At 42.9% G+C, this 20,736-nt stretch overlaps 1 protein-coding gene across 4 annotated transcripts in view; it reads left to right on the top strand.

Moving 5' to 3' along the window:
- The window catches only part of PLCB1 (phospholipase C beta 1), a 405,252-nt gene that overhangs the window by 105,249 nt on the left and 279,267 nt on the right, over positions 1-20,736 (top strand). For all 4 annotated transcript variants that reach the window (XM_068414808.1, XM_068414791.1, XM_068414782.1 and 1 more), the window contains exon 3: positions 5,386-5,454. In XM_068414808.1, coding sequence (XP_068270909.1) covers positions 5,386-5,454 — 69 coding nt within the window. The remainder of the gene's footprint in view (positions 1-5,385; positions 5,455-20,736) is intronic.

Consider the following 20,736-nt stretch of genomic DNA (forward strand, 5'->3'; position numbering starts at 1 on the left):
AGAATTAGGTAAGCTTTCAGGCACACAGTTTCCTCTTCAGCTTTGAAACTAGAAACAGCAAATTTCAAAGCTTAAGTGGAAAATGAGTTTTCAGAGTTTAATTAGCTGTGCATCAGTTAGACCATATCCCTAAATGGCAGTGGCTACAGCAACGTGACCGTGAGAACAGCGCTCCGCAGTCGCTGGCAGCATGCAGGGACACTTCATACAGTGGGAAGAAAGAACATCCGACCTGAAGGGACGTGGAAATGGAGGTTGAACAAACGCAGGTCAGAGCAATACACGACTACTCACCCACAGTGAGTACTCAGAGGAGCGTGGAATTATTTTTGTTAGGCATATGAGTAAAGTAATTAGATATCTGGACCAACTAACCCGTGCAGCTGTTGTAATGCACACCCATTTTTGCTATGTCTCCTTGACATAGTTTTTGTGAAATTCTGTAGGACACTTGATCCCACTCTCAGCTCGCCGTGCTGCCGATGGCTCTTCAGCAGAGCTCTCCAGCGGGATCGATGAGGAATCCTGCTTTGTAGCTGAGGTTACATCACGAGCAAGTTCCCAAGACACTGAGATTCACTTGGCATCATTTTGGACAGTTTAAAATAGGAGTGAGCCAGATCCTCAGCTGGTATAAATTGGTGTTACTATATTAAATTCATACAGGCCTAATTATAAGTGCTCAAGCAGTCACTGAGGGTTGCACAATCTGTTGCTTCTGTGAGTGTGTGCTCACCCATAAAAGTGAGATTGCGCAATCCAACCCTATGTGAGTGCATCTCTGTCTCAGCTGCTAGTTGAAAACAAACATGGTAGGATTCATAATTCACTTCTCTGGATTTTCTGTATTATAAATTACTGGGGGGATTTACCAGTTGCATTAAAAGATGTTACTTTATTGCAAGTTCATTAAATCCCAGCAGCAATGACTGGAGGTCTCTTAAACAGGGACAAGTTGGACTTGCAGAGGTTTTTGATTGTTGTGGGGTTTTTTTTCTTTTTCTTTTCCCAGTTGCTATGGCTTTCGTGCCTCGTGCAGCACAGAGTGCAGTTTCCAAGCCTGCACGGAGGAAGCCAGTAGCAAAACTCCTGTTGACTTAAGCAGAGGAGGGTTTGGGCTGTTTTGCTGCCCAGGAAATGGGGCATTTTGTGTCCAGTACTTAAGTGTATTTTCCCTTCACAGAAATCTGTCTGCGTTTTGCAATAGGGAAATAGGAAACTGTGTTTTCTCTCAGTTGGGAGGAAGTTGCTCTCTGTCCTCTTAATTAGTTGTTTGAAAGATGAAAGCAAATGCCCAGGGGTCAGGGAATTCCGGGAGGTTTGGTGTTTTTGAACCAAAGAACTTCTAAGAAATGGCACATTACGAATTCTGATTTATCCAAGCCCCGCTGAACGCTGCCTGCAGAGACACTTACATGGATGCATAATCTGCTCTCATCTACTTAATTTAGAGCATAGGCTATAGTAGCTCTCAGGCTATTGCTTCTGCTGACCTGAACATACATCTAAAATGTATTTATGGAACCTGGACAATTCCTTTCTGATATTGGATGGTGGCTGAGACTTTGGACTTTGTTTTCCTGTGGCTTCTGTAATTACCGCCTAGGAGAGAATCCCCCCAGATTAAATGGTCTTATCAAATAGGGATATAAAGGATTACAGGGATAGAGAGGTAGCACAGCAAAGAGGTAACAGTGCAGCAAGGCCATAAGATGGATGTTCAAGGGGTCAGCCTTTCCCACAGCCATGCCAGCTGGTCTTGTCAAAGTAGTCCCACAGAACTCCCCTCTTTCTTTATTCTTCTTAGACTGTCCTTGCTAGATCTTGGGTCCTCAGGCTACCAATCTGCAAGTGCTTTGGTGGCATGCAAGCGGCTTGAAAGTAGTAGTCAAAACTCTAAAACAACCCTATACCTCCTCATCCTCCTCCATCCAGGAAGATGCAGACCCAAGCAGGGTTGTTCGGGTTCCTTGTAGTGTCCTTGTGGGTGCGGGTCATTGCTGTTTCCTTTTCTGTGTCTTTCTAATGTGTGTTATTCCATTTAAAAGGGTCGTCTTATGTTTCTGTTATGGGAGGTCTAGTTGTGCTTTTGTAAGTGAATAAATGATTGATTCTGTTTATTGTTCTTTTTTTTTTTTTTTTTGAAAAGCTGAAATGCCAGACCAATCCAACCAAAAACACTTCTGAAATTCAGTCTGTGTGTGGCTCAGCATCTTTGTTTAAGATCCATTTTTCTTCAGCGTCTTTCATTTCTCTCATGTGTTTGCTGTTAAAGCCTTTATTTTTAGTGCCTGTCAGTCCTTTCAGTTGGCAAAAATCTTATTTTTATGACATGCACTGTGTGTGCCCATAGCTTCTGTAAAACATTTCACAGTGGGTCGGAAACCGCTTTGGGGCACGAGTATCATTTGTTGTGGCAAATACAACCCCTGGCCTCTCACCCTGAAGGCCACGTTCTTGTCTGATAACAGCAAACCTGGGCACGTCCGCCCTCGCTGAGCGTGTGGTCTGGAAATCTGAAGCACCATCGTCTCTGTGCCCTGCCCTGCGCAGCCGCTCTGCACGGTTTCTGCTGATGGACTCTCAGCCTGTCTCGGCCTGTTGCTTGATGCTCATGGAATATGCTGGCTCACAGAATATGCTGGCTCTTGGCCCTGGTTTTCTCTTCAATTTATTGCCTTTTGTGCTGTCTTGTCTCGTCTCCTTCTCCCTGTGATTATGTCGTGACTCTTCTGTTTCCCACCTTAGTTCTTGCTCTGAGCGTGACAAACCCGAATGTAGCTCTGCCGTATTTCATTATTTTCACTTTTGCCAGCATCTGAATGGCCACATGCATTAACCCCGAAGATAAGCCCTCCAGTGTGCCATTTTCCTGTTTTATTTAAAGTTGCACCTGCTACCATAGCTGCACACATAGCTGTTTCATAGCACTGCTTCGACTCTTTTTGCACTGCTTTTATTTTATTTATTTTTTTCTGCATTGAGCAGCACGTTTGCCTTCAGCTGCTGGTATATCCCGGGTGGTAACGTGGTGTAATTGGCGCTGTCGTGTTTCACAGGAACAACTTGAGGGTAACAGAGTCATTCCCTTCTCCCACCACTCTTTTTTAATAAAAAAAAAAAAAGAGAGGGAACAAATTCTGTTTTAATTGACAAATAATTTGCAGCATCTGCACGAGCACTAGGACTATCCTGCTGCATTTTGAGATGCGAATGTGGCATGGACTAGATCTTAGAAGTAAAATATATGGAGACATATTTGCACTGCTCCAACATCACTGGGACTCGAGACATAAATTCCACTGAGAGAGAAATGATATGAATATGGGAATGTTACCGTAAAACCCAGGGGCAGAGCTGTGGCTGGTAAAAATCAGCATTGCTTTGTCACCATTGCAACCAGTTCCCCTTGGTGAGGAGCTGGCCCCATCCAGGCCCAGAGACCAGTCACGGTGGGAGATGGAGAGCTGGTGCTCGCTGTTCTCTGCAATTTTTAGGTATCACTTACGCCGTTGTCTCATTGAATAGTGAGAGATTACCCAGACTTTGGTGCATTAAGGGCTTTTCTGCGCTCAGTATTGAGCTTTGCCCTAACTCCTGGCATCAGTTGTGCTGCTCGTGTCGGGCAGGACAAGGATCAATGTAGTTTAGATCTGGAAGTAAGATCAGCTTCAAAGGGGACCTGGACGTTGGATTCACAAACCATCAGGTGCTCCTGGGCTGGAACAGGGACAGCTGTAGACAAGCTTTTATGTGCGGTGATCAGCTGTCCACGTGAGGGGCTGCAGTGCTGTCAGAAGAGGGCTCGTGTCCATATGCCTTGCGTATTGGTGTAGTTTGGGTTATTTCCTAAGGATGTTTACAAAATACCACCTTTGGTGATCCTGCCTATATTTCTTCCTAATCCCTGCAAGTTTTGACACCCTTGTCCTGTTTCAGGCAAGTATGAGCAAAAAAATAAAGATCTTCAAAGTCCAAGTTTCCCTGAAGCAGGCTAGATAATCTGAAAAAATGCTTATGCAAGTTCAGCTGGTACTATAACAGAATTGGGATTGATATGGGGGATGGAGGGGGATGTGATGAATGTACAGTCGTGTGAAAATTTGGTGGTAGAGCTCATGTCTTATTAGACAGCAAAGGTCTACAAGAGCTGTGTAGGAGTGGGTCCCTTAAAATGGAAAAGAAATAAGGATACAAAATAACCCATGTCAATATAACATGTCCATGAGCAAATATTTTTCTTTTCTCTTTGGAATTAAAAAAAATGTAATGGCTTTGTCCAGCACAGAGATTTCAAATTCTTGCGCAGCATTTGCAATTACTACTGGAAGGCTGAAATGCATTGGACTGGCGTAGCTCTGATTGCGGCGTGGTCACTGCTGAAGTACTTTTAGACCATATTTAGTGTGTCATCGAGCCATGCTAACATGGGCTATTAGTCCAAACGCTAGTGTAAATGAGGCAGACAGTATTAAGATGTGCTTTAAGATGGTCAAGTAATGCTGAATCAGGTTAGATGTTCTCGCTGTGTCTCGCAGGATGGTTGATGGTGTTCCTGGGAAGGCACACGTAATGCTGCATGGGTGTGCGGGCTTGGGAGGGAGCCGGCAGCTGGGAATCGTGCTGCTCCGGTCTCCAGCATCCTTCTCCCTGTCCATAAGCGTTAAGGCTGCCAGGCACCGGCAGGGAGAGTGGAGACCCAAGAGTTGATCAGTGAAAGGAGATTCTTCATGTTACACGTGTGTAGGGGAGGACAGGAATTTGCCTAACAGAAGCTGTCATCACATGCCAGTCTTGTTCCAAGTATGGCATGTGTTGTATAACCCCCAACTCGAGAATAACGTATGCACGATGAAATGCTTGTCAAAAGTACATGGTTTTTACTGCCCAGTGGTCACTAAAAATGTTGGAACCTGTTGTCATTGTAGGTATAACACTTCTTGGGTTTTATGTGCACTTTTCAAAATGCTCTGGCAATAATAAAGTAGGTTTTCTATTGCAGAGGCAGGGTTTTCTGTTGGTAACGTTGCCTTTTTCACTGTGACTAGCATCAAAATGCCAAAACTGCATTAAAAAGAAAAAGAGCACAGCAGCTGATATTTAGTGATCCAGGAAATCAGCTTGACTCATATGGCTTCCATATATTCTATATATTACAAGAGACCTTCACATTTTTAAGGAAACCAAGTTATGTGTCTAAGGTCTTAGTATTGCTGTTAGAATAGATTAAGTGCAACAGAGCACTCCTGGAAGCTGTTCTCAGCTTGGACAGGCGTCATTGCAAACAGGCAAACCCCTGACAGATGTGGGAAGTAGGGCACTGTTAACACAACAAGGCTTTTTGACTAATGTAATAATTATCTGTGTTGCAATTTTTCCTTCTAGGAGACTGAGCTGCTAGATATCAGCCTTGTCAAAGATGCCAGATGCGGAAAACATGCCAGAGCTCCCAAGGTAGGAATTTTTGCTGTGTGCTTACATGTTACATTGATGACCTAGATAAAATAGAATGGGAATTATATGTAAGAATTAAAGAAAAAAAAGTTCCCATAGGTAATAAGAAGTATTCTGTCTTTTCTCCATGTAACACGGTTTCTGATGAGAAGCGTTCTGAGTGTTGAGCTGTTGTTTTTGATTCCGTTATGTAAAATGCTGCTGGAAGTTCTGCTGGCAGTCAGGGAACAAAAATCCTGGTTTGTCAAGGTAAACTTACACAAGTTCCTGGCTTCCCTAATGGCAAGGAGCTGATAGTTGTTGAGGTCCGTGTTGCATTTTGTGCTGCCTGTTTTCCTCTTTCAGTGCCTCTTGAGGCCAGAAAGAGGTGGTTTGTTTGTTGTTTTTTTTTTAAACTGTCATCAGAGAGGTCAGGATATCAGCTCCCTTAGGTCTGCTCTGATGTATTGCATATTCCTTTGCTGTCTTTAAAGACAGTAGGTTGTAGATATATGTTCTCTCTGGTGTTTTTGTTTGGACAGACACTATGTATCAGAGAAAAAAACAAAGCACTCAGTGCTGGAAGCAAGGTAGTGCCTCAGGAGTTACAGGAAAAAAGGAAATCTCCTCAGGGGCCTGAAAGTATGGCCTTGCTGCTGCTTAGCTGCGGTTGAACTGGTGGGGTTGAAGCAGCCCGAAGGAATACTTCTCCTGCCCTCATCTTGGGGGAGGAAAATGGCTGTGTCTGGATGGCCGCGGCTTTCCAGGAGCCTCCCGCTGGTCGCCCTCTTCCTTGCACCCAGCCCTGGGTCAGGGCACGGCCCCATGGGCTCCTCAGCCCCATGAGGGCAGGCATCAGGAGTGGAAAAGGTTTCTCTGTGCCACAATGCAATTGTAGTTATCTCTGAACAGACTATTGAAATTTGGTTTTCAAAGCTTTCCATGTAGTGCTGGCAGCATTTTAAAGGCTGAGTTATAATTGAAATGCAACAGAAGTACTTTATGACATCCACATTAATACCAAATGAGTTCACCATGATTAATGGTTCTATGATGAATAGCAATAAAGTATTAACAATGGCTAGAACATTATTTTAAAATGCTACCCGCTTTACAGAGGACATTCGTGTTCTTCTAACAAAATGTTTTTAGCTAAAATTTATGCATAGCTATTGCCTCGGTGACTTTTATTTATTAGGTTACATAAAGGCTGGTTTTGTTACAACATGTTACGGATTTGACAGCAGTGGCATTAAATGAAGGGTATGAAAAAATCCTGACTTTTAGGGTGGTGAAATGCACCACCTGTGTGAATGAGTTTGCTTTTTGTCATTGATTTGTGTGTGGGCAGAATGAAAACAGCACCTGGGTTGGCTGTTGATGGGATCTTGCAAACGGTGTGAAACAAAACGCTCATTTTGGGGCCAGTCCTATCGGTTTCGCTTTGATCCACGTTGCAGGGCTGAGGAAAGGAGTGTTGACTGCAGGTGAGCGAGAGCTACAGAAGCTCTGTTTGTGTCACATCCACAGAAGATCTAAAACTCGTGTAGCAGCAGGAAGGCTTGGCTCTAAGTCAACCAGTAGCAGCTTGTGATTGCAGAGGTTTGCAGTAAAAACCCTGGTAGATTCGCTTAAGAGAGCAGCACCATGTATGTGTGATACTTGCCAAAGTTCCCAGGTTTTCAGGGGCTCTTTTCCACAACTCTGCTTCCAGGTGGGAGCAACCCTTGCTCTCAGGTGAGTGTAAATAATGATCTACGGTTAGGGTTAGTTCCCGTGTGGGAAAGCAAGCTTCCTTCATGCAGCATGCAAAGAAGTCATTCACAATCTGCTCGTTGCACGGTAAAAGCCTGATGCACGTGATGATTATGTTGTGATGATGAGTCTGAGCTGTATCCAGCAGAATGGCTCTGGTGTGCTCTACTGGTACCTGCAGAGCCTCGTGCCCTGTGTGTAATACAGCCGATGGCATAAGCTGCAGACGTGGGACGGGGTTTAGCTGCCTCTGCAACAAATAATTCTTACTGCCATGGTACCACTTAACACAGGTTTGTTAGCTATGCCAGAACTTAATCTCTCATGATCTGGTGGGATCAGCATCGACTTGGGAACTTGCTTTCTGTAGCAGCCTTGCCAGGTGGAAGGGACAACATGTTGTGCATTGATGCATCTTTCACTGTAAAACAAGAGATTTAGGTGATTTTTCGCTTCATTCCCCACACCCCCCCTCCCTCTGCCCATAGTCCTGGACAATTTTTGTACTGCATTAGGGAACTTCTGCCAGTTTATGCAAATTTTCAAATCTATTTTCAGAATTCTAAGAGTGGATTTCATCTGTGGGTTGTCATTAAGAACTTAAGAAGTTAATGGGAGTCTTTAAACCTCATTTAGTGTATTTCTGATCTGCTACGTTTTGATATAAATGTCATCTTTAATAAGCCTTGACTTGTCTGTTAAATAAAAAAAATGTAATTAGTTTTTATTTTCATAGTAAACTAAATTTCAGTGTCATTAATGACACCCATAGTAAGCTAACGGAGCCTGTTAGGTGTGCTGCTACAGAAAGACCATCAGCAAGTAATGATTTTAGAGGATGATAAGCCTAAGTCATAGTTACCAAAAAACCTCTTTCGTTCCCATCACCATCTGGAATACACACTTCTTCCCCATATGCTGCCATATCCACCAGAAGGGACGTTTCTTTGGTAGCTTAATTAATCAGCCAAGCTCTTGGTCTTTTTGATGGCTAGAAACAGAGTCTGTTCTCATGCTGCATTCAGCGTACCTTCTGCACAACCATCACTATTCTAAATATCCGAAAAAGAGAAACACAAAGGATTTTTCAGTTAGTTTCTCTTTCAGCCTTGTGGTTGACATTCACTTTTCACAATATTTTTCCATAAGTCCAGGTACATATATTTTGTGATTGTTCTTGCATGTTTGTTGTTGCATCTTCTAGTCATTATCATAAGAAAAGAAAAAAAAAAAGCTTTTTCATTCTGGAGAAGTTTTCATCGATGAAGGATTAACAGCCAAATGCTTTGTTTTTATTCAGAAGGCATTGTACTCTCTTTGTTTTATCCTATTTCACAGTGTCCTGTAAATTTGTTGAGAATGTGTTAACGTTTTGCTCCAGTAATTAAGTCCAAGCTATGGATTGTCTTCTGTAATGCTTTGACTAAGAGGGCATAGTCTGTGCTCTGGAGAAAGGCAGTATTAGGCATGCTCGTGGTTTGTATTACTCCTTAGGCCATAGCGTGGGTAAAAAAGGGTAACAGTAGACTCCAGAAATGGGATACATAAATGCATTTATGCTGCCATACTCTGGTCATAAACTCAGAACTTTTCCTTTCTGGGTTTCTCATCCAGGAGGTCTGGTTCCTTTCTGCGTTCCCTGTTATGTTTAGCCTCAAAAGTTCCCTTGAAGGCACAAAAGTGCAGCTTTCATCCTACAGTCATCACGTTAAGGTAGCGTGAGGAATGAGCTGATACCTGCTCAAAAGTTGGTACGTTAGCACTAGGTTGCAGCTGTGCAGGTGGTGAGCTCTTCTTGGCACTTTGAGTGCGACACCATTTCTCCTTCTCCAGCTTCTGGTTCTTCTGGTTTGTGATGATTGTTAGAGTCTCTTGAAACCTTTCTCCTGTTCTTTCCGTTCACTGGAGACTTCAGAGCAGAGCACCAACACTATTCCTGGCCATAACCTCAGTGTTGGCTCAGAGAAGTGTCTGTAGAAGAAACACCTTCCTGAGCAGACCTCAGGAACAGTTACCCAGAAGACCTGGCTGAAACTATGTAGAGTAGCCCAGCACTAGACCATGGTCCTAGAGCCAAGGTCATAGTCTTATCAGCTGATGGTAATTATTACCTGTGCTTTCACGCTTTGGGGTACTGTAATGAATTTGAGGTTGCCTGTGGGAAGTGCTGTTATCATGTGCATGATGTGAAGCCTAGAGCCTCACCTCAGCTCCTCTGGGTGTGAGAGTGGCGTTGTGTTTATCCTTCTAGGAAGCTCAAAACTTATTTTCATCCATGGCAGTGTCCACGAGTTCTTCCAGATGGTGCTCAAGGCTGGGAAGACAAGACAAATTCAAGAGACTTGCACAAGTCTCTGTCTTACTTCGGGTGCCTGCTGGCACCCAAAGGGAATTTGTAGATTCAGGGGGTTAGGTAGACCCTGTGGGAGTTGGGCAGAGAGTGAGAATGGTTGTACAGCAAAGTGGGGCACAGAGATTAAAGGTTAGATCAGTCAGAGTGTTTAAGCATCTGAAAATAAGCCTGTATGTCGTTCATAGGAGCTTAGGTTTCTAATGATGTAGAAGAGAGATCTTTAGTGGGTACCAAAACAGTTAATGCTTAGGGGGTGAGAAGATCATCCTCCAACCCCAAATCAGTAAGTAGTATACTCAAGTGGCTCCTGTGTTACTGAGAAGCTTCAGCATCACCTCCTTTTCCACATTGTCAGGGAGGAGTCCTTCTGTCTTCAGCTGCTGTTTTCAGAAACGATAGCAGAGTTTTCCATCTCAATGCAATACACGTACAGGGGCTTATTCTTTGGAGTAAGGGCAAATCTCAGGCACACTGAGCACTGCAGCAGATCTCTAAGTGAGGAGAAGAATGAAAGTAATGTTCTGAAGAGAACAAGAAGACTTACTAATTGTGTATGTTAAGAAAAAGTGCCTGAATTCAAAATACTATGAAATTTATACAGAAGTGAGGGAATTATAAGATGATTATCAGAACTTTGCCTTTTTAGTAAGCATTAGAATAATTTAGGAAGGGAGCAAGAGAAATTCTGAGAAGGGGAGATTAATGTGCAGTTCATTTTTTCCTTCGGAAGACATGACTGCCCATAAATTGAGCGCAGCCTTTTTGAAGCATGGCATGCCTTTTCTCACAGCTTTCAGGCTCTCAGAGCTGCTGCCGGTGTCAGCAAGGGTGCAGCGTCAGGATGCTCAGGGCTCCTGTTGTTTGTATTTTGAAATGCTGAAGGAATGTGGAAATCATCAGTTGTGATGAAGCAATTCCTTATTTCCTTTTATTCGCACATTACCTGGTAGCACTCTCTCGAGCTTTGTTTCGATGTGCAGACTAACAAAGAGACGTCTTTTCCCTTGTGAAGTTCAGTGAAGAGGTCTGCAAAATAAAACAACACAATGAGCAGTGAAGAGAAACACACGCTTTTGTACAGTGAGGCGTAGAAATAGCACTGAATATTCACATTCGCCTTCTGTGAAGCGTGGAAGTGCCACTCAGAAGAGCGTCCATGCTCTTAGAAGGGAGATATAGCTACAACTGTCACGCAGCAGTAAACACTGGTGAGAGGTTAGGTGGTGAAAATTTGGCAGCCACAAGCATGCTCACAGGACTAGGGAAGTCACACTTTTTACCATCGTGTATTTACTTTAGCCAATAACAGTTCCTATGGAAACTAAAATCTTAATACAACTGTGTAAGTGTTTTTAGGAGCAAGAAGAAACATCAGGATGAGTTGGCAGGAATAAGGAAATAACCCTATGGCAAATGTTCATAGCGAAAACTTTAGATGCGTTTGATCAGTCTGTTTTCCCTCAAAGATCCCATAAATCATTCAGCAGGAAATGCATTTCTTTAAATGACATATGCTATGGAACCTGTAGGAGATGAAATTATGAGTGATGGGATCGCTCTAATGCCAAAATGTTTATAGAGTGTAGTCCACGATTTTAAAAACACTCACAGCTCCCCTGCCCCAAATTTTCTCACTTTAAGCTCTACAGAGGGAAAATAATTAAGCTTTTTTTAATGTCAGAAATTTGCCAAGACCTCAACTACTATTAATATCATCACCAGCCTGTCTGTATTTAGTGCGTTCTTTTGAAATGCTTCAGTAGAGTGAGATGATTTCAGGAGTATCTCAGCTGTAATTGAAAAACTACACTATTCTTCCCCACTGCAGAGGGCTTGCTGGTTTCTAACACATCAACATTTCATGAACTAGACAGGCTTGAAAACTGAAAGGAAAACTTATAAGGAAAGTCTAAATAATTATTTGACTGAAAATCTGGTGATTTTCAGGGAAATGAGGATGTGCAAGTCTATTTGAATTGTCGGAGCTATCAAGACTGCTGTCTTCTGCATCTGCTTCTGTGCTCTGTTGCGCTGACTTAGAATCAGCAGGGTTTTGCTGACAGCTGGATAAAATCTATGTAGAGAAGCAGAAAGTAAGGCTGCTGTCTGTTGTGTTGTTAATAATCTCATATTTTTTCTTTGTTTTTTTTAACTTACTGACTGAATTTACAAATGCAGGTGAAGAACTTTTTGTGAACCCACTCAAAGCACACATAGGCAAATAAATAACGCAGATAACGCTCAGTTATTTGTGTCCGAATAAAGCTCTGACTTCTAAATGTCCAATGACAGGAGCCTGTCAAAGTAAACCTAATCCAATCACTCAATTTCCTTATGGTATGTGGACTTACATTTTTGCTGGCAGCCCGTGATTTTTGTGGTCAGGTTGGTTGTTTTTCTTTTATCAGGAGAACAAAAGAGGCCTCTGTCACTTCTGAAGTATTGGAAAGCCAAACACTTATTCATTTCTTTATGTTAAATGCTGTGCTGGGACAATTACGTTGTGTTTAGTAATCACCCTGGTTAGACTGCATGTGGGAAATGGCAGATAGATTTGTTTGTTTGCTTGTTTGTTTTTCTTCTTTTGGTCCACTCAGTATATTCCCTGAAAAAGTCAGCTGCCTCCATGGACTGCACAGGAGAGAAATGAGCCTGCCCGTTGCAGCACCGACTTCTGTCGCTCTGCCCGTCTCAAATGCTGCTGTTGCTGTTATTTTTATCTGCTGAGAAATGCACGTTGCTTTCCCTTCAACAACCGTGGTGCTAAATTAGAAACTCTAATGTAAATTATGCCTAAGCAATGTTCTATTTCTGCCAAAAAGAAATAAAAACAGCTCACCTTCTTCCCACTCACCTTAGGGATAACAGTGGCATCCTCGAACATCCCCCCCAATTAGTTTGTTCTTCTACATGACTGCTTTTTTTCATAATAATGATTAAATTACATAAACGTTTTCTCTAGGTTGAGTTTTACTTTATTAAAGAAGGTTAAGATTAATTTCTTTGGATGATATTTGACCCTGTTCATGTGGTCACAGTTGTAAAGATGGGGAAGTGCAAGTAGTTGAAGTCCTGCAAAGAGCGCGGGAGCTGCGGTCTCCCTGAGAGCAAGGGCGTTTTGTCTTGGACCCTCCTTGGGGGGGATGAGCCTTTCTCTGCGCTTCTCTGCCTGCGTCCCTGCAGCTTGGCATCGCCTCTCGTCACCGGCCTGAACAGGCTCCTGATGGCACCCGGCATCTTTGGCTCTTCCACGTGTTCACCACCAGTGCAGACTTTTTTCAGAACAGGTCTCCCCACAGCCCACAGTAAAGTCCTGCTGCTTATTCAGGAACAAAGGCACGTTTCTGTATGGCTTGGGATGCTTCTGACTTTGTGGTTTGGTTTGGTTTGGTTTTTTTTTAAATCTGTTGAAAGTTGGGAAGAGTCTCAGCTCCAAAGATAAAGCTGTCGGTGCTGCTGTCCAGGGAGCATGGAGAACAGGTCTTCACGTCTCCATCACCTGGAGAAATGTCACCATCAGAAACATTATTCCTGCTGTTCTGGAAGCAAAGCGAAGCTTCCGAAAAGTGCAAACGAAGCCTGGGGCATTAAGTAGCAGCACAGTAGCCATTTTCTTTCTCCTTCATCGGGTCCCAAGTCATGTCTCAGACACGGTTCCTTGCTTAGCGGGGTGGGTGAGCACAAGCGTTGTGCACCTGCGCTCTGAAGCCTGCAGGCTCCTCACCCGCCGCGGCGTGCGGTTCACTTGGCTGCCCATGCCTGAGGCCATCTCCGAGATGGTCAGCATCGTGGTGCACCACCAGAACGGCCCAAATTGGTGAAGGTGGTTTTATTTACAACCCTCTAATCCTTAAGGAACTGAGACCTTTTCAGAAGCTTGTCATACACTGTATAACTTTGCTCTGTCTGGGTAGTTCATCGGATTTCCTATTTACTAACATTGCAGGTATGGTAGAAGGCACAGGGGTTTGTCCAAGGCTTTCACTATGAATCATTGCCAAAAAGATTTAATTATTTTTTTCTGCTCGCTGATGGTTTCAGTTAGCTTTCTGTGCGGCTTGGGTTTATGTTTTTCTTTGTTATATTTATAAAACGTACATCATCTTTTTGTTTGTATGCTTTCGTGCCAAAGTACGCAGTACAAAGTATGTAACGAGAAATTCTGTGTTTTAAGAAGCACAAAGGCATTTTATAAATGTGAACTTAAAACCTGACATTTACATTTGAAAAGGGAGACACTGCTCAATTAAATGTGTGATATTTGAGTTGCTGAGAACACCAGAGAGTATCAGTAAAGCTGTGCTTTAAATGCTGCTGCTGAAGATACTTTTGAATAAACCTGCGTACATCTTTTTTTCCCCCCCTTTTTTTCTCCTTTAGTATGACTTTTTGTGTGATTTTGAAGAGAGATTGAAAGAGAGAGCTTTGTGTGCTCTCAGGCACACGTAATGCTCCAAAACTGTTTTAAATCCATACATAAGCCACTCTCGTGAGCGGTGGCAGGGCATCACAGTAGCACGCTGGAGGGCATGGACTCATCACTTAGCTGAGCACGGGCTTCGTGCGGGTGTGAAGTTTAGTGCTACGGTCATATTTCCTGTGATAGCGTCGTTGATTGTAATCACCTCTGCGCCGTTTCAGCTTGGAGGTTTAAGTGCCTCTTCTTGCCTTTCCCTGCCGCGGGATAGGGCTCGCAGGAGGAGAGGTGGTTGCAAAGTGGCATCTCTTGGCTGGTAGGTACCAATTCTGGTGAGCCTCGTGGCTGTTGCCGTCGGCAGCCATCACCTGTGCGCTTGGGTGTGATGATGATATGCTGTCACTGGCTCCCCTCAGCGACGAGGCCGTATCCAGCGTCGGCAGCCTTTTGCCAACATTTGTGTTGCCGATCAGTAATACGGGATGTGGATGGCTTGTTCCTGCCTTCACAGCTAATAACGCTAATGGGATGAGAATGCAGCTGGGACAGCGTGGCCAGCCGCAGCCACCACAAACCCACACCCACTGTCCATCGTGATAAAGCTCACTTGCGTCTGATAAATGGCTTTTTTACAGTGGCTGGCACAAAATTTAAAAATTGTTGGGACGATATAAAGTTATTCTGGAGGTGCTTTTTGTGGTGCTAAGGTGTTAATATTGCCTGTCAATGTCCTATATTATCTGCTTGTTATCTTGCACCCCCTGTGTATTCATATCCGCGTTACCTTTTGACTCGCACTAAGATCATAAAGATTTGGGAAAGCACCGTCCTTTTTTGCCAGTGTTGGTACAGTATCTAAAAGAGCAAAGTCCTGTTTCATCAGAAGGGCTCCTAAGTGCAATACTAATACAAAAACTAATAAGTACACTGTTGCTTTCCATAAAGATAAGAAATGCTGCATTTAGCCTCTGTCATAAACGCTCAGTTTGGAAAGAATTCCAAAATCTTTCATTGGAAAATGTAAAGCTACTAAATAACTGAGTCATTGCCAGTCTTTCCTTTTGAGCAGTAATCTCCATCTAGAAATATTTCATCAATATTGGAGTATGTATTTTAGCAGTAGTGTGGAGCTGTGCATCCAGAGAGAGATCTGATGGCAGTGCAATACCCTCAACTTCAAATGTGGAATTAGCAGGCTCAGGTGAAAATGCCAAAGCAGAAACATTTTTCTACAATTGTTTAGAACAAATAATTTAAATTTCCCCATTTTATTGGAATCCAACTTGGTTATTTTCCATGGTGTCCCTTATCTTGTAAATAACTGGTTGGAGAAAACTTTTTAATTAGTTGCAAAGATTTGATATATTTGTTATCATATGCATATAAATGGCTCATTCAGTATCTCCTCATGGAACTGAGCAAAACCATTTAGACTTAGAAAAGAGACCACTGCAAAGCAAAAGGATTAGGTGTAGATCCCGAGTAGCCACGGCTGACAGAGGTGCCAGCTTCTTTGCAACCAGAGGAGAGTGCCCCCCTGCTCAGCTCTGCAGGGAGAAGTGTTTTACTGGCGACAGGACGGCAGGGTGCTGAATAGCCAAGGAGGAGCGGAGGGTGGTACGGGTTGGTAGGTCGTTATCTGTGTTGGATGGGGCTGCCTGTGTGCTGCAGTGGGTGTCAAACCTTGCCTGGAAACCCTCAGGCAAATGGCGAGAACTGAGTGATTTGAGATTGAGTTTAAATAAGTATAAATTGTCTTTGGTCCGAGCTTGTAACTCAAGAGATTTGGTTTGGAGATTTAAAGGAGTCATAAAAAAAAGTTTTCTATAATGCTGAGGTTAGTTAAGCTTGCTTAAACTCCATTAGAACAGCTTCCAGCTTCTGAGTTCGTTACCTTCTATATTACATTAGCGCTTTCCCAGTCTTGCAGCTAAGCACATTTGGCTGTTAAACTGCACATTCACCTAACGTTTGTTAATCCCTGCTTGTATGCTCTCCAGTACAAATGTCTAAGAAAAAGTTATGGGAAGAAACTTGGCTCTCCAACCTAAAACCTGATCACAAAATAATTACAGCCCCTGCCATAAATAATCCTTGTTTCATCGCTGTGGCTTTTCTGTTTGCTTGTGTCCCAAGGCATGTCTGTGCCGGTTGGGCATACCAGTGATGTGGTGTCCACTGGGGATGTACTGCTGTGCCTTGTAGTGACACTGATGTCCTGCAGAGAGACCTCCCCCAGTATCGCAGGGAAGCGTTTTATTTGGAATGTGAAAGTGAGACTTAGAAGAGTCAGCTGCAGATAAGGAAACTAAAGGGAGCAAATGGAAATAGCCAAGGGTCCATGTGAACTAAAGAGCAGCAGGAAACTGTGGCTGTTTCCAATGTAATAATACCAGTATATTCATGTTAAATCCACGCTACCATTTTTCTAAAGCATCAAGTAGAAATGAAACTGTTTTCTTGTGCTCTAGTCTGCTGTGGATGTATAAGAAGGTAGAGGCAAGTGCATCCAAATATCTGATAGGTTTTTTATAGAGTTGGATATTCCTGAAACGACCTTTCCTTTTTAATTATAAATAGGATTATGCTACAAAGTAAGGCATATGAATACTTTGTTTTTAAATAAATCCAGGGTAGTATTTGTGTGGTGATAACAAAAATCCTTATAGCTGTATTGAGCACGAGTTGCCTGTCTCGGGCTTTCTCAGCTCCATCGCCTCCCAGCCTAACCCTAGTTAAATAAACAAAATTATCAGTTGTTGCGGCTGGGGAGCTCAGACAGGCTGTTCCACTCCTGGGGTGTTAATGAGCCATCCGCAGGGATGTTCCTGCAAAGTGGATGGCACAGCAGCACTCGCTGGTATGCAAGCATGTGCATGTGGAAGCAAAATGGTTATCTGTATGTCAGTGCTAAAAGAAGGTTTTCTGAGGGCCAAAGGTTTGCATAATGCATTTTTCAACCCTTGGTGATTCACTGGAATAAAGTGTAGTGTATTCCTGCTAAAGACTGCTGTGTGTTAAGATTGGTACACAACTACACCTGATTTGGCAAGGTTTTTCTGGCTATCCGCTGCATTGTGAATACATCCTTCCCAAGGAGAAGCATTTCTACCACTATGAAGTTGAGTGGGAAAAATTGACATAGCCCATCCTTGATATGGCTGATCTGTACTAGCGGTGCATATAGAATTAAGGGCTGTTTTCTGCATGTGAGTGGCCTTTTGTATGTTTTTTTGGCTCTGTAAGCGTCCAATGACCTTCATATTTTGTCTATTGATGATAAAAATCAGGTCTTCGTTCCTCTTGAGAAGATCGATCTGCTGAGAAATCCCGTGCATGGACCTATGTGTCATCCTGTTGTACAGAAATCATCATGCGGCATGTGTAAGAAAGTAGGTGACCTACACGTTTCCAGAACTTACCCACTCTTGAGTATGAACTTCTGTTCATACCCCTGAAGTGCAGACTGAATTATTAACCAGCCTAAAATTTCAAGGATCTTACTGAGATACTGACAGTGTACCAGGGCTCTGGGATTGTGGCGTGTCCTAGAAAGAGAGTTTGCAGAAAGGGCAGATCCAGTGCTCATCTTACCACTAAGGTTCAGCATAGCTCTGGTTTTAGTTAGCAGAACAATCTTGACTGAATCGCCAAACAAAGCAGAAAAAACCCACATGTGTAATTGTAAATTACAGCAATCTATTAAAATGCAGGTTTTCTCTTTTAAAGGTGGATTCCATGTGGTTTTGGTTTGTGAGCTTCTGAGTTACGTTGTTTAACTTGGGGAATTTGGATAAAAATCCAGTTACCTTACTTGGAAGAAGAAATACCCTTGGCTGGGAGTTCTTGGCTGCGGTATTTTTCAATATCCAGTTTCTTTGTTATTTTTTGCAATTAGATTGAGCTTGCAAACATGCAGTGGAGGAACAAGCCTAGATGGTAGCTGGTATTTTTCCACGCTGTTGTGCACTGCCTCTGCATCTGGGTTCATTCCCATCAAGGGAGACCAGTTTCCAGACGCTAGACTTCCAGTGATGGTTAATCACCATAACATCTGTTAAAAGAACATGTTTTTTTCTTCATTTTTCCAGGAGTAATCCTAAAACAAGCGTCAGTATAACTTGCAAATACTAACATCATAATCTGTGTGGTTTGAATTCTGCCGTATCTGCAACAGTCGGTACCTGCGCCGGAGAGCAGACGTGATGTGCAGACCAAGAGGTGAGCTGCTGGGGTTAGATCCTCTTCAGCAAGCCATGGATCTGGCAAGGTTGGCCATACGTAGGGGCTTTGGGTCTGAATTTTTTCTATTCTTGCAAGAAAGTTATACCTAGTCCTGGTCCTAGGATAGCGTTAGATGTTATAGCTTATCACAACTGGTAAATAATTGTATTTTTAAAAAAATATGTCAGATGAAATGAGACCTTTCTGCTGTGTCCAAATACAGAAAAAAGCATTACCAGCTCAGTGGTTTTTATAAGAAATGTTGTGATGGAAGGTTCTGGTAGTTCAGGGGAGCTGCACTGACTGCAAGTCTGACTTGCAATGCATCCCAAGCGCCTTTTTCCTGTTTTGAAACACATCCAATATTGATAATGCCATAACTGAAATTACACAAAGATTTTTTTGTTGTTGTTGCCTCTCTGAGTTAACCTCCTTCCTCCAAGATTAATGAAATACATTTAAAAAAATCTATATGAGAAACTGTGCTGTAGTTGTGAATGTTTAGTATAAATGGCTTCAAAATGATGTTTGCTAATGAAGTGGCAGAATCAGAACAGCCGTGCTAGGTAGGGTCACAATATAAAGGGAAGAGACAGTCACATTCTTCTCAGAAATAATAGCAGCAATTTGCATGTCATTAAAATGTTTAAAGAAAACAACAAAACCGAATTCAGGTAAACTAAAGCAGACTCTTTGAATGATTACCTGTGTGTGAGACAAACAGAAGAAGCTAGTGTGTGTTGGGGTAGCTGATGGAGCCGTGTCAGAAGATCCCAGCCCTCCGAGGGCAGTGACAGTTTTGGTTTGGATTTTGCCGAGAGCTGGGCTCCCTTCATCACGTTAAAGAACAAAACCAACACAGACTTGTTTTCTGCAGTATATTTTTGGTAAAAAATTCTAAACCCCAGAATGATCATTTGGCAATTTGAGAAGGCAAGCTGGTTGTAGCTAACCTAGGTAATCCAGTTCTGCTGTGTTTTGCCTGGATAAGGACAAAGATGCCTTTCTGCCCTTCCTCCCAAAGCCAGCGCCGGGGACCTGCCCAGGCTGTTGCTTCCATGCCCAGGGGTAAACGTCGAGCTTCAGCCCGCCAGCCTTTCCCCCTGTCTGTCTTTGTGTTTACACGCACCACACACAACACTGCGGTCTTGTAGGAGAGAGTATCGCCGTTTTCTTCAGAAATATTTATATCTGTTTCTACCAGTGGTAAAGTCTTTCTTCACAGCCATGGACTATTGCTACCAGGGTAAACGTGCAAGTTGTCGGTGGGTGAGTGGCAGGAGGAAGGGGAGGAGAGGAGGTTGTCTGTGTCTCAGGGTGTGTGTTTTACAAGTCAGTGCAGGAACAACGTTTTCAGAACTGCTGCAGAGGTTTGGTTTTGCTTGGTTGTAGCTGAAAGAAGAGGAGAATTTATTTTGGAGTTGCTTTCATGTTGCCCTTCGGAGTGATCTGCTGCGATGCCCCTTGGCACTGGGGTGCTTTGGGAGCTGAGGCTGCCGATGGTGTAGAAATGCACTCCTGCTTTGGTCACTGCCTATGGGTCAGCTTTTGTTCTCATGGTCTATGCACCTAATTTTGCTTTTCAGGAGTATGAACCAAACATCTTTGCTGTAGAGGTGGCAGTGTTAGAGTTATGCTAGTATGCACTAGAGTAGTTTAAGTTAAAATAAGTTTTTCACTCCTCCTGGGTCCTATGAGAACACCAAGCCCTTGCAGATGGTGACCGTTCATTTTGTTAAAGGGGTGAGATTTGTCCTTGGTTGCAAGTCATCATAATTGACATGTTAATTGTTGCATCGTGTTTCCCACTGTAGTCAAAGTGGTGACATTTCTGCATGTTTCAAAGGAACTATCGCTGCTGTGGATTCTTGTAGGCAACACTGAATATGATCTAGCTCATTTTTTAAGACACTGATATGTTTGTGGCAGTATTTCAGTTGGGGGAACTAAATTATTTTACACTATTTTTTACATCCTGCTAGAGTCAGGAGAGTTGCAAATGGTGGGAGGAGAAGTGGGATTATTTAACTGTTACTTACATAATAAAAAAGGAGAATTTGAAAGCTGTGCTGAGGTCTAGTCATATTTTGATGATGCTTGGCTTTTCCTTTTGGTTTATATTTAAAGTGATTTGTTCTCTGGAAGCATAATCACTTGATATTTCTAATTTAATTTTTTGCTTATGACACTTGCAAGTTATGTAATTAAAAGAAACCCTTTACCTTTTTTTTAGGTATCAGATACCAGCTTGATTAAGAGCATTTAAATGCCTGTGTATCTGAAAGGGGGGGTACTGTGGTTTTGACTTTAGTTGAAAACTTCTTTGGGCAAATTGCAAATGCCAAGGTAAAACTTATGAGGCTGTAAACAGATGTTACACAATCTCTGTTAGCTTCCTGCCATCTGGCAAAACCTAATTAACCTTAGACAGTTTTATGCTCTTTACAACAATGCTATTCTGGGCAATATGGAAAATGGACGTTTGTAAGAGAGACTCCAACAGTTGGTAGTGCTGCCAGGGGAGGAGAAGGTGCGGTGGGAGGTGGTGGTGCTC

The sequence above is a fragment of the Nyctibius grandis genome, chromosome 1 (genome assembly GCF_013368605.1).
Source record: "Nyctibius grandis isolate bNycGra1 chromosome 1, bNycGra1.pri, whole genome shotgun sequence".
NCBI lineage: Eukaryota > Metazoa > Chordata > Aves > Nyctibiiformes > Nyctibiidae > Nyctibius > Nyctibius grandis.